Source organism: Felis catus, chromosome X (genome assembly GCF_018350175.1).
Source record: "Felis catus isolate Fca126 chromosome X, F.catus_Fca126_mat1.0, whole genome shotgun sequence".
NCBI classification, from domain to species: Eukaryota; Metazoa; Chordata; class Mammalia; order Carnivora; family Felidae; genus Felis; species Felis catus.
Genome location: NC_058386.1, coordinates 33,236,988 through 33,254,482, shown reverse-complemented (window position 1 = coordinate 33,254,482; position 17,495 = coordinate 33,236,988). Strand labels below are relative to the sequence as shown.

Here is a 17,495-nt window from a genome sequence, read left to right as displayed (position 1 = left end):
AGTATAATAACTCTGGTATACAAAATATCCTGAAACAGGAGAAATAGTCTTCCTCCTCTATGAAGTACAAATGCAGCTTTTCTGCAGCTTTGACATGAGCCACAGTTTAGGAGAACCAGTAACAAACTGCACATTATCAAGTAAACAGTTCATAAAATGAGAGCAGAGATGGAAGGGCCTGAGATTCAGAAGCCCAGGGGTCCAGTTAATACCTATGTACCCTTGGCCAAGTTACTTGCACCTCTCTGAGCTCCAGTTTTACTTGTAAAATAAGAGAGTTTGACTAGATTACTAATGAACCTTCCAACTTTGATTTTAGTGAGTAAAATGGAATAGCGGTTGAGGTAAGCTGAGTAATATGCCCACTCCCCCACCCCACCCCGCAAAAGATGCTAACATCTGAATCCCTGGAACCATGAATATGTTATCTCATGTAGCAAAAGGCACTTTTGCAGATATGATTAAGTTAAGGCCTTGAGGGGGAGACAGAAGGAGAAGGTAGGAGGATGGAAGTAGAGGTCAGAGAGGAGAAAGGATGCTAAATTGACAGCTTTAAAGATGGAGGAAGGGGTCACGAGCCAAGGAATGCAGGCAGCTTCTAGAAGCTGCCAAAGACAAGTAAATAGATTTGGGCGTAGAGCTTCCAGAAGGAACATAGTCCTGCAGACCCATTTTAGACTTCTGAAATCCAGCACTGTATAGTAAGTTTGTGCTGCTTCAAGCCAGTAAATTTATAATAACTTGTTATAGAAGCAATAGAAAACTAATTTAGGTTAAGAACTTGGGTGATACCACCAGACTACCTGAGTTTAAATCCTTCTATTACCTACTGGATCTGTAAAGTTTGGCAAATTGCTTAAACTCCCTGTACCTCAGTTTGTTCTTGAAAAATGGGATAATGGTACCAGAAACAAACCTGCTGGGTTATTAGAAGTTTAAATGAGGAAGTCCTTAAGATCATCTGGAAGTTAGTAATTTTTAGATAAATGTAATCATTGTTCTGCTAAATTTTGAATTTAATTCAGGATATTTGTACCCTGTGTCCTAGAAATCACATATTTCTTTTCACATAGTCATTGAGGAGGACCAGCATAGGAGCATTTACTTTTAGGAATCATGTACAGAGCGTTTCATTCGGTCCTCACAATCAACCGTGAAATAGGTATAAATTTAAGTTTTCACACGAGGCTGTAGGAGGTCAATTCACCCAAGTAACGGAGCTAGTAAGTGGACAAATCAAAGCGGCTTGTCCATTATTACATTACCTACAATTGTTGGCTAGATGGTAATGACATGAATACGTGCACATAAATACAGCAGTGGGGACTCAAACAACACTGCGGACTCTAGACTGACGCTAGGTCTCCCCATCTGATCACACTGTCACAGTTTCCAGCTCTTTAACACCCATCCCTTGTTTCCAGAGAGGTCGGAAGCAACGGGACAGAAGCCTCCCATCGCGCAGAACCCTGCCCATGCTCCCAACGAGGGGGTGCCTTTTCTACACGAAGGCGGGGCTCTCATGGGGGCCGCCCCGAAACACGTATGGGGGCGGAGTCTCCTAGAAGGCCAGTGCGCGGCCGCGGATCTCCACCAGCCCATCGCTCCGCCCCGCAGGAGACTACGCGCCACCATGGAGGAGTACCATCGCCACTGCGACGAGGTACCGCCCCTCGGCCACCCGCGAGCGACCCCCGCCCCCGCCCGCCTCGGCGCGGAGTCTCCGCCGGGTGGTCTTCCGGCGCCAGGCGGCCGCGAGAGTTGGGGTGCGGCGCCCTCCGGGCCCGGGTCCTCCCCTCAGGGCCGGGACCCGCCCCGCCTGGCTCGGCCCGGCCACCGACCCCGAGGTCCTGAGGGTGGGCTGAGAGCCGGGGTGGCAGGGGCGGCTAAGAGCGCGCGGGGCGGGCGGGGGAACCGGGACCCAGGGGTGGAAGGACGGACTCGGGGTGCGTGGGGGGTGGGGATGGGGTGTCGGGCGCCGCCCGTCTGCGAGACGGGCCTTAGAAACCGGTCTGCCGGGCGGCTTCCTCTGCCCCTTGGCGTCCCCAAAGCAGGTGGCAGAGCCCCCCTGCCCGGCACCCTCGTCTGGGTGGACTGGTAGGAGGTGCTTCATGGATTACGAGCCCTTGCTTGCTGACTCGGGCTTCCCGGCATCTCACCGGAACTCCATGGTGTCTGTTGTTACCTTCCTGTTACTGATAGGGACTCTGACGTTCATGGCGGCTAAGTGGTTTGCCCAGAGTCAAAGCTGCCAGGAATGACAGATGCTCCATTTGAACCCAGGCCTCTGGCAAACACCTACAACTCTGGCTTCACTTAACCACTAGGAGGATGAGGCCTGTCGGATCCCAGAATAACCTGTGACAAGTCTGAAGGGCAGAATAGACAAAGACATTTTCTGTCCCATGGTAGCCACAGGTGAATGGTGCAGTGAGATAAAAGTAGGCACCTGGAGGAGGTGCCACAGAAAATAGTGTGTTATTAGACCCGTGGAAGGGGCTTCTGGTTCATCCGTCTTTGGGATGTGACACTGCGCAGAAGCTACAACCATATTTAACTTCATTCGTTCTGTGATGTAGGTTAGTGGGAAAGTATTCTTATTTTAGCAATTGAGGCACAAGCAATTTCACTCTCAGACATATCCCGCAACAAGTGCTAGTCTCCTGACTCCCAAGAGGGTTCTGTACTGCTGCACTTCCTAAATATAAAGAGAAATACAATTACATGTGTCACCATGGTACCCAGTACTACCTGATGATTTACTGACCTTCCAAATTGAAGTGAAAGGAACATTATTTAATTTGTAGGCCACTTTTCAAAATAGACAATGACCTTATCTTAAGATAAAATGATCATTTTCATAGGGTCAAAACGTGAGAGCTGTTTTCATAATCCTAATTGTTTAGAATATTTTTATCCCTTTGTTGTTGGGGAAGTCTGTGGTGTAATTAAATGATTTGAAAATATTTTAAATCTGTGCTTGAGATGATACCTATCCCCAGAGTTGTTTTTTGAACTAATTTTAAGTTTCATAGTGGGACTTACAGAAATGGTCATGTCATAAAGCACCTTGTCTCCATGGAAACAACTCCATGTATTACCTGAAGAGTTTTGGTTTAGTTTACAATCTTATCACATAGCCGAGTTCTCTACTCTAGGACACTTGGATGTCATTAATAGTTGCTTTTAACTCAGAATTCTATCAAGCCACTCCACAGCAAAGATTAAGTAGCCAGACCTATTATAGTATTAAAGTGACATTAATTTAGAATGATCAACCATGTTCATTATCTTTAATTCAGGAAAGCCACGTTGTTGCCCAGCATAAGTTAAAAAAAAAATTGAAAACCATCTATTAATCAGTCTCTTCTCATGGACCACCTCATTCTCACTTTGCTGTAGCCATTTCCTATATACTGATGTCTGTGTATACATCTTTATCTCCTCCTGCGATTTCCTGAGCTTTATAATACAAACATTATCAATCCTAGGGCATTCATCAAAATCACCAGTTAAAGCTCTTTAAAAAAAAATATGGTTGCCCAAGCTGTGCCCCAGATCTAATGAATCAAAATCTCGAGGGAGGTAGGTGGGGAACACATTCTGCAATTTTAGAAGTTTTAGAAGTGTTCTAGGTGGGATTAGCAGCCTCCATAGACCTGATGTTACCTCTCACCGCTATGGTCTGCTCTCACTAACACCTGTCCAGGCCAGCCTAGGGTATTCTGTGTGTCATCACATCTACAAATAAAAGGAAGTCTGTGTTGAAAGCAGCTGTATCTTTTGTCCTCCCCCCCCCCCCTTCTTAGGTTGGCTTCAATGTTGATGAAGCTCACAATATTGTTAAAGAGGTGAGTTACACATCTTGTTCATCTTGAAGCTTGTTCTGTTGACTTTCAGTACAAAGTTATAAACCTTAGTATTAAAACAAGATTTTTAATATTTGCTCTTTATAGGGGTACCTCTATGTTTTGTTGTATACTATCAGGCATCCTGGGGCTAACTCTGAAAGTGACGTTGGAGTATTAATCTAGAACACTGGTCTCCTTTTTCTAAAACTGATGGTCTGTATTTTGAATGGAAGAGCTTGTATTCCAGTAGGCCAAATATTATTTTAAATGTTAATGCTATAAAAGTATGTGTGTATGTGTATCTCACACGCCCACACTTTTATGTCTGTAAGTTATTTGTATATGTCAAAATACTGTAGGAATATGCTTTTTTAGCCCAATATAATTGAAAAATAATCACTTAACATCTTCTAGACACTGATATGATGCTAAATCAAAATCTTAAGAAAATTATTTGAAAGATGAAATCTGGTCCTCCTAGTAGGCAAACAGATAAGAAGTTCTATTTGGGAATCAGTTCTGGCAGAGGAACTTGAATTATTATAGTCATATCACATCCAGACTATACTGTGGGTAAGGTATTTATAAACACTTAATAGTCCTGAGTCATTTTTCACTGTGCCAAATCCTAGAAAAAAAATGAGTTGGCCCAGAAGGCAACCTTGTATTGTAGGTATGGTGGTTAGGTCTGTGTCCTAACAGGCCCTACCTGCCTTTAGTCTGGGTTAGGTTGGCTTGCCCTCTGGACATTGAGCACCTCCTCAGTCCATGCTGAGACAGTGCCTCGCCTGTCTGAATGTTCTAGGGCACAAGCTCACCCAGAACTCACCCAGGACTGGCCTTGTACAGCTAGATCAACTCAAGGTTTGAGAGCCAGACAGGCACCTGAAAATCCTGCCATATTTTAATAGTTCAGAATCATGTATTAGAACTATGTAGTACAGCATGAAGGCTCTAGTTAACAATACTGTATTGTATGCTTGAAAGTTGCTGAGATAGATCTTAAATGTTTCCACCGTGAAGGCAAAAAGTGATAAGTACATGGGGAGATGGATATGTTAACTAAACTTACTGTTATCATTTCACAATATGTACGTGTATCAAATTATTGTGTATCAAATCATCACATTGGACACCTTGAACTTACACAATGTTTTATGTCAATTACATCTTTAAAAATTTTTTTTAACATTTATTCATTTTTGCGAGTGAGAGAGACAGAGCATGAGTGGGGGAGGGGCAGAGACAGAGAGGGAGACAAAGAATCAGAAGCAGGCTCCAGGCTCCTCCGAGCTGTCAGCACAGAGCCTGATGCGGGGCTCGAACTCACGGACCACGAGATCACGCCCTGAGCTGAAGTTGAACGCTTAACCGACTCAGCCCCCCAGGCACCCCTATGTCACTTACATCTTAATGAAGCCAGAAAAAATAAAACAGCAGCAGCAATAATGATGAGGGTGATCTCTAACATTGCATATGTGCTTACTCTGTCACAGTCACTGTGCTTGAGCACTTGACATTCATGATCTTACCCCATCCTCACAACAACCTGATAAGATGAGGCCGTTATCTTTACTTTCAGGATTAGGAAAATAGAGGCTCTAAGAGGTTGTGAGATACCTCTGGATGTGGATATAACGCATGTAAGTCACTGACAAAAGGTCACAGTGACTAGGTGGCAGAAGCAACCTTACAACTAAGCTTGTGATACTAAACCAGCACTCTTTGTCAGATATCAGAAGTGGATGTGAGTGGACACTAGAAAATTACTTAACTGGCTTGTTCTAGAGCACCTGAAAAGTGCTCTTTGTTGATTTACTTTTAGTGGCAGGAGGTGCGAGCTTTCTAGCTAAGTTAATTACATAATATAAATGAAAATGTAATTATTACACATGAGAATTCTGTTTTTAAATTAGCCTCATCCTTTGTTTCTAGCATCTGAAACCTACTTCAAATCCCAGCTGTTTCAAAGCCATTCTTTAACCAATTAATATCACCCTTTCTTCATCTCCACTTCCCCTCCATAATCCTTTTATGAGATAACTTATCTTTGATTAGTCTTTCTTGGGCTACAGATTTCTTTTGTTAGCTTCTCTGCTAGCTCTTTACAACAGAGGCCATGTCATATTTATCTTTATATGGCCCATAGTATCTCACAGAGTGAGATAATATGTGCAGGAAATATGCGTTGAAAATTCTAAAACAGAGGCAGTGCATAATAAATATTTACCAGATGCATGTTTTCTAAGATGCTTTTGGGGGTTATAAATGTTTATGAATAAACTTTTTTTGGGATTTGTATATGTCTTTAACTGTCCTCTGCCCTTTTAGTGTATAGATGGGGTCTTGGGAGGTGAAGATTATAACCAGAATAACATCAACCAATGGACTGCAAGCATCGTGGAACAGTCCTTAACACATTTGGTTAAGCTGGGAAAAGCTTATAAATATATCGGTAAGTATCCATGTCCTTCCTCACTAGTCTGTTCCCCTATGTCCTCATGGTCTTTTCTGAATTTAGAGCATGTAAATGAATGATACACAAGTTGAATCCTAATAGGATATGAAAGGCTTCTGGCTTATGCATCCAAAGATAATATATGGTAATACCTAAAAGATGGAGATCTCTCACTACTCAAAAGCAACCACCTACTTGTGCTTTGCAGCAGCACCTTTTGCATTTGCATCAGCTACCTCTTTCCAGGGAAGCCCACTCGGCCCCACTGTTTTCCTGTCAGTAGCTCTGTGCCTCCTTCTGTGTAGGACTGTGAAGAGCCACACAGTAATTGTTTAGCCAGTGTCATCTTTTCTTCATTTTTGTGTCTGGATTATGCCCATGGAATGAGGCACCTGATTTGGCCCAGATTTTTCCTGCACTACAATCACCAGTAGTTATGGCAATGGGCAACAGACTGGATCCAGTGGAGGCAAAATCAAGGCGGTAATCAAGAGGACTTATTTTTTCTAATCTATTCAGCGAATGTTTGTTTTCTGTTATTTTGCAGCTTTTAGAGCCTGAACTCAAACACTCAGATCTTACATATCTTTTCCTTTGCTTGTAAGTGTTCTCATTCTGCAACTTTATTTTTAGTGACCTGTGCGGTGGTCCAGAGGAGTGCATATGGCTTTCACACAGCCAGTTCATGTTTTTGGGATACTACATCTGATGGTAAGAGACCTTAAGCTGATTCAGACAAAATCCAACTTCTAGTAAAGCCACACAGTGCACTTATTATCAAACGCTTATTTATCTCTAATTAAATTTTGAAAAGGCTATCAACCAGATTGCTATGTACCTAGGAACAAGCATGCCTCAGACAAATACAAAATGTGAAGATGTAACAAATTGTAGGAAATAAGATATTAAAACCAATGAGATATTTTAGTAATATTCAATATTTTGGCAATTTCAGTATTTTGCTAATATTTCAAAGTCTTTTTGTGTGTGTGTTTCAGGAACCTGTACCGTGAGATGGGAGAACCGAACCATGAACTGTATTGTCAATGTTTTTGCCATTGCTATTGTCCTGTGACACAGTAAAAATGTCCGGCCAAAGCCGTTAAATTAAGAATTTGTCAGTGTATCCTTTCTAAAAAGAGTAATAGTTACTTGTTAATGTATTAGATGACAAGCGTGCAATATGCTTCAAAAGCTCTCAACAAAAACTGAATATTCTAAGCAAAAGCCATCTCATAGTAAGTTGGCAGATTAGCTCATTCTACACAGCATCATTTACATGGGAAAAATTTAATGTTGGCAAAAAACAAAAACAAATATGGCATGACATGAAAATACAATCTTATATTTACACCGGCTTTTCACTAACATGTGCGTAAGGAGATGGGGAAATCTGTTCAGATAATAAAATTCTCTTTCAGCAGAGAAGTTAACAGGGATAAGTATATGAACAAAAAAATGCTGCAAAGATAAATGTGGAGAAAATGATAATTAGCTAACACTTCTTAGTTTTTGATTTCTCCTTAGTTGTACATCTAATTTACTGGAAAATAGTTTTCTTCCGTACCAGCTATTATTACAGTAACAGCCATCATTGACTTGTTTATTTTTTCTGAGGATTGTCAAAATGTTTTTTTAAATTTCAAACTCTTAGATTTACATGTGAGGACCAATTAAATCTGGTAACTTGCATTCCGTGGTGAAACAAACCTCGTGATGAAAAGTACATGACACTAACAGCTGCCTTACAATGGACTAATTTCATGTAGAGCTAACATTTATTGAATTCCTATTATATGTATATTTCTCTGTTAACATTATAGCTCTCAATGTATTGTGCGAATTCCGAGTTCCTTTTGGCACCTGTTCACAGTTGAACAACTAACCTGTTCAGGGCAGAAAAAAAAGAATTGTTTTACAAGAAGAAAAGGAATCTGATTATCCATGTAGAAGTAAGCAAAATGAAAAGCACTTAATGCTGACAGAGAATTAGAGATGTCATTTTAAGAACTGCTTCCAGCAAGTAAAAAAAAAAGAAAGCGCATAAAATATGCAACTCTTAGTTAAAGGCCTTACTAGCAGTATAACTAGACAGGTAGCAAATTTTGTCATTGCTTTAGTTACAACCATCTGTAAATAATTTAAATACTTATTACATGAGGTTTAAATTGAATGGAATAAAGTATAAATTCAAAGTATACAATCATTAGCAGGTTAATGAATATCTCAGGGCTTATAAAATGTAGTTAAATTTAGTAAGAAGATAAAAGATGAAAAATTAGGGTACACAGCTGGTCACCAAACGCGAAGTCAATCTGGTTATTTAGCCCGGAAAACAAAAATAATTTTGCATATTACCACTAACACGAATATATAGGGAGGAGAACCATGATTCATTGCATTTTGAGGGGAAGGAAAGGCTTAGTATTAATACTGACAATATTAACATAGTATTCTTGTAGGAATACTATGTGCATGTTTGATATGTTGCTGTGTAACAGTAATTGTTCAATGTTTAAGAAGAACATTAAGAAAATACAAGGGTAGAGTTTCATGTGGGGAGCTACATTTTTGGCACGTCAAAAATTCTCATAGCCATTACCTTCATCTTACTTTGCGCTGCTGGCTTTTGTGCCCTTGAAGATTATAATAGTGACCAAAATATCTGTGCAGTTAAGGCTTGCTTTTGATTATTGTTATTGAGGCCTGATTTTAAAGGAATAATAATCAAAAAATACCTCGTGAACTTGCTATCTGCTCTGTTTTTATTTAAAATATAATAAAGATTATCTTCCCGTGCTGTACTTTTGCTTCTTGTATGATCATTGAATAGTTAAAGAAATGGCACTGTCCTCACTCTAGGAAATTCTCAGTAGGAAGAAGGAATAAGGAATGTCAGACCACATAGATACGGCATACAGAGTAAATACCAGTAACATAGCAGCCCGAAGCCAGTATGCAACGTTACAGCATAATTAATAGCTTCTATTCTAGGCCTTGTATTTTATGATTTTAACACAAAATTTCACTTTTAAAAAGTCAACGTAAAATACATTTTGTAACTATGTGTTAGCTTTTAATGACTATTTTTGGCCAGGAATTTTGCCCTGTTTGTCAACTTGCAATTGAGTTGTTGCTGTTTTTATTTTTAATTAAAGACTTTAAGTATATAAAATTAGGGTATTCAAATCTAAGTACTAAGTCAGATTTTTGTAAAGCTGCAATTTTATGTTTGTAAAGTGCTAGTATGCTGCCCTAAGTTGATGGCAACATCTCATTAACGTTTTCTCTAGTAAAAAGTACTTTTTTACTCTTCTTCCCAAGCTGGGTGTTATCTAATTATGAGTCACTGAAAGCATTTCACCACCTACAGTCATCATCACATTTTTAAAGTAATCTTACGATAGTGAAGATTATATTTTCAAAGTTTGAGTAAACAAACAAAAAACCTGTCTGTTCCTGATAAGTTTCTTTTTTAATGTTTATTTTGAAAGAGAGAGCACAAGCAGGGGAGAGGGGCAGAGTGACAGAGGGAGAGGAAGAGAGAATCCCAAGTAGCGCAGCGCTCAACATGGGGCTCAATCCCACGAACCCAGAGATCATGACCGGAGCCAAAATCAATAGTTGGATGCTTAACCAACTAAGCCACCCAGGTGTCCCCCTCAATACGTTTCTTAAAAGTGGGAGAACACTCTGACTCTTTATGACAAAGGAAGTAGAGCGGTCACATAGCAGACACCAAAGCAAAGTTTGAGACATGAACTGAAAATTTCACCCCACGTGTTACAATGTACCCAAGAGCAATTTATTTTAAAATCCAGAAGGTGGAGCTATTTTTGCGGCCAGAAAGATTCAGTAAAATTGAGCTTTGCGTATTTGTGAAGTTCCCTATAAAAGGATCTTACGCATTCAGCTCTTACAGGATTTAGATGGCCATCACCAATATATGTTAAGTGGTCCAGGAGATTCTAGCCCACCATGTTTAGTTGCAAACCCTGTAATTCCCAGTGAAGTTCCACTTAATGCCATTCTATGTCATCCTTGGATGTGTAGGATATATTGACAATCCAGGGCTATTTAGACATCACCCCCATTGCTTCATGAAGAGTGTCTGTTTCCAAAGTGGTTTCTAAAGATCTCAGAGACAAAGCTGGGACTTTGAACAGACACTTGCGGCACCACTGGTATGGTACGTATCTTCCCTATAGGACAAAACGTGGGCAACTATCCCCACTCTGGGATCCCATAAAAGTGTAGACTATGTGGGGAGGTTTCTTTGCAGCTCTGCCTTACCCCGTCGGGGAATTTGATGCCCGGGCTTATCCAGTAATGCAAACCTGACTTTATTCATGCTGAAATACATATCTTTATAGTTTCCTGAAGGCTTCATCTTTTTAGGTAATTTTTTTTATGAACACCAGCTTCTACCTTGAGATATTTCAGTCTGGGTTTCTCAGGGCACCATTTTACATGAGCCAGTATTATTACTTAATGAACGTTCTGTCGACTCGCTTTCATCCCCTGTAATACCTTATGGAGAAAATCTGCATGAAAATGATTAGATTTTGGTGTGTACTGACCTTTAATTTTGTAGCCTAGGAATTTGGGTTAAGCTGCATGTGCTAACATAGGCTTTGAAAGTTAATGCTCATGCAGAATACCACCCAAAAATGATCAGGGTTAGAATAATGGTTTCTTAATAATCAAAGTAAACTTGTTCTGTAAAGGGAAAAAGTGAAATATTTGAGACTTTGCAGGTCTTTTGCAACCATTCAAGCATGCTGTCGTATGAAAGCAACCATAGACCATGGGGGAAATGCATGGATGTGACTGTGGTCCAGTGAAACTGTTTACAAAAACAGGTGGCCGGCTGGCTGAGCTTACCAACCTCTGCAGTAGAGTAAGAAGTGTTTCCCAGCCACTTAAAAAATCAGACATTAATGGATCTGAGAACTTTTTTCTTTTTATTGTTCTCAGTTACAAACAGTGGGACACAAAGCATTTTTATATATTGTGTTCTTATTATCTTGGACTCAGAGGGACCTTATCAGGAAACCAAACCTGTACTCTCTTTATTAAAAGAAAGAAGGGCCACAAATCAACTTTTCCAAAACTAAAGTATTCCTTTTTTGATATATATCACCTAACTTTTCCCTAGTTGACAGATAATTTTATATCTTATTGTCTCGAAGTTCATTTTATCAGCTTAAAGAACATTTCTGAAAAGGTCCACATTTTGTGTTTTATTGATTTTTGCTATTTTTGTGGGGAAGATAGGTACCTAGTCTACCTAGAGAATCTTCCACACATACCAGACATGGCAGTCATGGCCCACTGACTGCCTGTTAGCAGAAATCACATACAAGAAAGTGCACAGCCTACAGATGAAATTACCCCGCCTTGTAATTTGAGAAAGTAGATGTTCTTTACCCAGGAACAGCAATGAATCGCATTGGCGTGAACCCCTGACCCAATGACAGCTTATCCATACACTGAGTTTTAATCCACAAGATGGCTAGGGTACATTAAGTCAAGCAAAGTAGTTCCCTCTGAATTGTGGATCCGAAAATAAGGAGCATTAGTCAACAGAAGGAAAAGGGAGCAAAGAAGCAGAAGTCTGGTCAAGGATTAGGACAAGTTTTCTCATTGGCAGAACATTCGGCACAGCTTGCCCTCTCCTCTTTCTACACCCTCCAATCCAGCGAAGACCGACCATGCGTCAGTACCAGCAGCAATGCTGAAAATGGTGTCGGCAGCGATTGTGGTGGACAGAGTAAGACAGGGAGCAGGTTGATGGGAATGGTCTGGCTTAGAATCACTAGCATAGGGTGACTTAAAAAACCTGTACAGGAATGTTCATGACAGTTTTAATAGTAATAGCAAAAGAAACTAGAAACCACTTAGATGTCCTTTAATGGGGTGGGTGGTTTAACCAACTGTGGTAGGTACATGGAATAGGACTTAGACAAAAGGAATGCATTATTGATGCGAGAACTTTCGTAAATCTCCAGAGAATTGTGTGGAGTCAAAAAGTCAATCCTAAAACGGTACATACTGTGTGAGTCCGTCTATAGAACATTTTTGAAACAACACTTTAAAAACTGGAGAATAAATTAGTGGGTGCCAGAGGGTAGAGATAGTGGGCAGGACGGAGGTAGAAGTGGTTATAAAAGTATCTTGATTCCGGTGGTGGACACACAAACCTACATGTCATAAAATTCACATAAAACTGAATACATACAAATGACTATTAATAAAATTGGGGAAATATTTAAAAAATTTTTTTTAATATTTATTTTTGAAAGATCGACAGAGTACAATGAGGGGAGGGGCACAGAGAGAGGCAGAGAGAATCCCAAGCAGGCTCCACACTACACTATCAGTGCAGTGCCAATGTGGGACTTGAACTCATGAACCTGGGAAAAATAATCATTTGTCTTAAGACAGAAAACAATTCAGGCTTGAATATAGCAAGCAAATATATTTGCATACAGGAGGGAATTTTCCTTCCCGTGGACATCCTGTGCCAGCCCTTAAAACAAACTCAGGAGCAAATAAATAAATTAAATAAAGTAAATGTTATTAGGCACAAGTAAGAAGCACACGGTGAAGAATCCAAGGGGATGCCGATGGCTCCAGCAAGTGGAAGTTGGAAGGAAAGCTAGGGATGCCCAGACTCATGGACTAAGAAGGGAATAGAGTGAGAACAGCTCATCATAAAGTCAGAGAATCCCAGAGTTGGAGGGGACTTTGAGGTTGCTTCTGCTAACCTCCCGGCCCCAACAGAAATTCTTTCTACAAACACATTTGGCGGAAGGTTTATGAGGGAGGTTGTGTAGGGCCTAGATTAGAGGGTGCGGTGCGGTCTACATCCAAACCTAGCTGGCGGGGTAATGTCTTCCACTAAACTTGTCACCTTTGATGCTGAAATCACTCCAGTAAGGAAGTATGGTCGGGTTTCCCGGAGGAAAAACACCGGGAGGGCTCTATCCCAAGCAAATACACACGCGCGCACATTGAGGGTTGGTACAGGCTTTGAAAGATAGAATATTGAAATTCTTGTTTGGTCTTCTCTTTAAGGCATTTACTTCCCTGTGCAGTTTAGCTGTGCTGCCACCAGGGGACAGAAGGATGCCACTGTTTAAGTACTGATTGTGAACTTGAAAGTTTGTGCTTTCCTTGAGGTTCGAACAATGGCTCTGCTGGCTTTGATCTCTTACCCAAGATGTCTAGCCATAGATGTCCAGCTTTGCCTATAAAATGTATCCACTTGTTAAAATGATTCAAGTCTGTCAAACTTTAAACCCATCATCACCCTGGAACCCACGTTTTCCAGGCCTCCAAGTACATAAGCAGGAGAAATACTGGCAGTCTGATTTATAGCAACTCTTCCTCAGAGAAATCACGGGAATTCCGAGTCTTTCTGTTCCATTCGAGGTCTCTCGGCTGTATCTCATTTGTATTCCTCAGTGGCCCTTCCTGGCCTCCTCTTACCAACCTCCCAACACCTACTCTCCTTCCCTGGTCTCTTCCCACAAGCAACCCAGGCTGAGGTCAGTGACTCCTGCAGTAAATGTTCACTTAATGTTCACGGTGTGCCAGACACCGTTCCGGGCTCTGGGGGATCAAACCAAAACCTTCCCTTGTGGAGCTTACATTCCAGTGGAGAGGCAAACAATAAACAAATGTGCTAGGACAGTAATACTTGCTCTACAGAAGTCATAATAAATAAGAAGTAATGCACGTGTTACCAGACAGAGGTTCCGAATGCAGGTCCTGCTGCTCGCCACTCGAAAGTCAGTACTTGAGAGACACGTGATGGTCGGAGAGGAGAGGTTGCTTTATTCAGGAAGCTGGCAGCCTGGGAAAACAGCAGATGAAGGTCCCAAAGACCAGGTCCCCCTTCCGGGCATAGCGGGAGGTTTTTAAAGGGGAAGGCACAGGAAATGGTAATGGGGCTACACGCAGGAGAAGCTGGTGCTCAGCAGTTAATCATTTGTCCTTAGGACGCTTCCAGATTCTTCCATTCTGCCAGTAATCAAGGCTCCCAGGTGTCTCTTATTGAGGATACCAGGGTCAGCGGTGGCTGTTTGAGTGCAGTCAGACTGTATCTTCCAGAAAATTTGGTCCTTTGTTCCTCAAGGCCAGTGGTCCGCAGGATCTCAAGGGAAGTAGGTTAGTTCTGCTACAAACCGGGGTTTAGGTCAGCGTGCAAGGAGCACATAAGCTCATCGGTTGGCGTGCTGTCACACAGGGGAGGGTGATAGGGAGTGATTCAAGGAGGTGGCAGTGGCAGGGCTGATGTCTTCCATGGGATTGTTGAGAGCAGACCTCCCTATGAAAGGGAATATTTGAGCTGAGATCTGGAGGTGATGGGGTGAGTCACACAGATTTGTGGACAAGATGCATAGCAGGCAAAGGGAACCACAAGCGTAAAGATCTCAAGGTGAAACCAATCTTGGTATGTTTGTGGGACGACAAAGTGGCCAGTGTGGCTGGAGGTGCGTGAGAAAGGGAGAGAGTGATGGGAGACAAGACCAAATAGGTCACAGGGGACTCGATCGCGTAGGGCCATTTGTGCGTGAGATGATGTAGCCCTGGTGGTTTCGAGCAGAGGAGTGATGTGGACACTGTGGCTGCCGTGTTGAGAGTAGACTGTAGGTGGGCAAGGGTGGAAGCAAAGAGCCCAGTGCAGAGGCCGTTGCCGTAGGTCAGGTGAGAGAATGGGGGCTCAGACTGGGATGGTGGCAGTGGAGGGGATGAGAGGTGGTCAGATTCTGGAAGCCTTTTGAAGGTAGGCTTGAGAGGATTTGATCATAAATTGCCTGTGGCATTTCAGAGAAAGAGGGGTCGGGGACAGGTTACAGTCGTGGCCGAAGCAAATGGAGTTTTCCTTTTACTGCAGTGGGAAAGACTGCGGGGTAGGCAGGGAAGGAGGAGAAAAACTGCAAGAGTGTGGACTCCTGAAAACTCAAGGAAAGGAAGTTTTATAAGAAGGACAGTGTGACCCACCATGTCACGCGCTAACGAGGAGGGTGATATCTCTTCTGCAGCTGTGGCTACAGGTGCTGCCCGACTCACAGCATCACTGGTATCGGTGGACTTTTCTGCCATGTCCAATGCTTGCTAGGTAGGGAGATGGTCCTCCTTTCCCGGGTGTTGGAGACAATTTTCATACTTGACCTCAAAATATGATGGACTTCTGTGTTCTTTTCTCAGTTCCTAGGTTCCTGGAGCTCCACAAGAGACAGACAACTGAACTCTCACCTTGCACCAGGAGACAAAGGGACATATCACCAAGAGCTGTATTCAGAAGTCTCCTCTCCAGCACACCCTGTTCAGCTCTTGGAGCAAGTGTAATAAGAAGAATCCACGGGGCTCCTGGGTGACCCAGTTGGTTGAACGGCCGCCTCATGATTTGGGCTCGGGTCATGATCCCAGAGTATGGGATCGAGCCCCGTGTTGGGCTCCATGCTGAGCGCAGAGCCTGCTTAAGATTCTGCCTCTCTCTGCCTCTGCCCTCTGCTTGTGCGCACTTGCTCTTTCTCTGAAAACAACAACAAAAAAAAAAAAAAGAAGGAAAAGAAAACAGAAAAAGAATCCAGCTTTCTCATTCAGAGTGGTTTTTTTCCACCTATAATGCTGCTTTAGGCTGACCATCTACCTCAGCCTCCCCCCCCACTCCCCGCCCCCCGCTTCATCACCATTACACTCTCACATCCAATCTTCCTAGATAATCACAAGCACTCCCAGACTCAGTGGCCCTATATCTGGAAACCATACTGCACTTTAGTTAATGACTATGCTTTAAACATTTTGTTGAAGTAAATGGAATTACTAAAATAGGTGTACATTATCTTCAGTGTTAACTGTTTATTTAACATCATAACCTAATTGTACTTTTATATACCGTCACTAATCAAAATTCTAGGTTTGAAAGGGGAATCCTCCAGCAAGATCATCTTTTGAAGTAAACTTCTGCCCTGCATCCCAGTGAATTTTGGTATCTGTATTCATTTACCTTGATCGTCATTGCTCTATGAAGATACAGGGTAGTAGTTATGTTTTGTGGAAAACATGCCATCCACATTTAAATCCTAACTCCTTTGTTTCCTAGATGTGTAACACTGGGAAAATTGCTTAATACCTCTATGCTTCAATTTCCTCCTCTGAAAAGCAGGAATAATAACTATGAGGAATAAATGAGGTGAAGCATATAAAGTCCTCTGCACATAGTAGAAGCAGGGAGATGGGGTCTGCCCGAGCTTGGGTCTGTAAGGGAGGAAAATGTTGAACAGAGCCTCTTCTTATGCCCAACTGACATGCAGTGGTCAAGTAGTACAGGAAAAAGTAAACTTTTACTTTTATCTCTTTAAAGCACTGAGATTGGGAGTTGTTTGTTACTGCAGCATAACCTAATCCTGACTGACCGACACAGAAACTGAGATCGGAAGTAGGGCATACTGTAACAAAACCTAAAATTAGTGACTTTCACATGGTGACCTGTTGCTGGGTGGCAAAGAAACAGATATTGAAGGTTGAAAAAGTGCAGATCTGTTATGCAGAGGCAAAACATTGTTTTAAAAGAAATGTTGCCTCTAGTCACTTGGGAAGAACTTCGTGTATCTGTGAAACCTGTCTGGGTGGGAAAGATGGAAAACATAAGGTTAGTAACATCGTTGTTGGCTACTCACTGAGAATTGACTGTCTTGCAAGTAGAAATTATAGTAACTCGGGTTTCAGTGAACATTCCTGGACTTTGAGCTTAATGCTGTGACAGGATGGGAGGCCTTTGGGGCTGTCAACTTTGGGCAAGGGCTGAGTGTATTTTGCATACAAAAAGGATCGTGAACTAGTGCTATTCTCCAAGTGTCCAGCATTACTTGTTGGGACATAGCAGGATGGCACTTTCCAGGACCCTTAATATTAGGTACAGGGAAGCCAAAGAAGTAAACACAGTCCCTTTCAAGTCATGTGAAACATGTGAGCCTCTATCCTGAAGCGGTAGGAAACTTTGAAGGGTTCTTAAAAGAGGAATGACAGAAGACGGGCTGGCCGGAATTGCATACCCCACCAGAATTCAGAACAGGCAATGTTTTGTCAACAATAACTATGCACCACTCCGATCTTGTGAAGAAGCATTAAAATATTAAAAAACTAACACAAAATAACATAACAACATAAAA

General features: G+C 41.9%; 1 protein-coding gene and 1 long non-coding RNA gene across 3 annotated transcripts; both read left to right on the top strand.

Annotated features, from left to right (window-relative positions):
* Positions 1–1,336: 1,336 nt before the first annotated feature.
* On the top strand, positions 1,337–9,113 carry DYNLT3 (dynein light chain Tctex-type 3). 2 transcript variants are annotated; one of them, XM_004000396.6, is made up of 5 exons: positions 1,343–1,663; positions 3,810–3,851; positions 6,183–6,306; positions 6,943–7,020; positions 7,308–9,113. In XM_004000396.6, exons 1-5 carry the CDS (start codon positions 1,523–1,525, stop codon positions 7,382–7,384), a joined length of 462 nt encoding a protein of 153 aa, XP_004000445.2. In that variant the 5' UTR covers positions 1,343–1,522; the 3' UTR covers positions 7,385–9,113. The 2 variants fall into 2 exon arrangements, with proteins under 2 accessions (XP_011289979.1, XP_004000445.2); XM_011291677.4 differs by lacking the exon at positions 3,810–3,851 and having other exon boundaries at positions 1,337–1,663.
* Positions 9,114–14,361: 5,248 nt separating this feature from the next.
* On the top strand, positions 14,362–16,302 carry LOC123383363. The gene is made up of 2 exons (XR_006593033.1): positions 14,362–15,439; positions 15,529–16,302. It is a non-coding gene; the product is annotated as an uncharacterized LOC123383363 (long non-coding RNA).
* The last annotated feature ends 1,193 nt before the right edge of the window (positions 16,303–17,495 follow it).

Excerpts from the sequence above, each read along its gene's own strand:
- DYNLT3 (XM_004000396.6), top strand. The coding sequence starts at position 1,523 with ATGGGGGCCGCCCCGAAACACGTATGGGGGCGGAGTCTCCTAGAAGGC. Across the intron at positions 3,852-6,182 it reads CTCACAATATTGTTAAAGAG|TGTATAGATGGGGTCTTGGG; the intron begins GTGAGTTACACA and ends CTGCCCTTTTAG. Across the intron at positions 7,021-7,307 it reads TTGGGATACTACATCTGATG|GAACCTGTACCGTGAGATGG; the intron begins GTAAGAGACCTT and ends TGTGTGTTTCAG.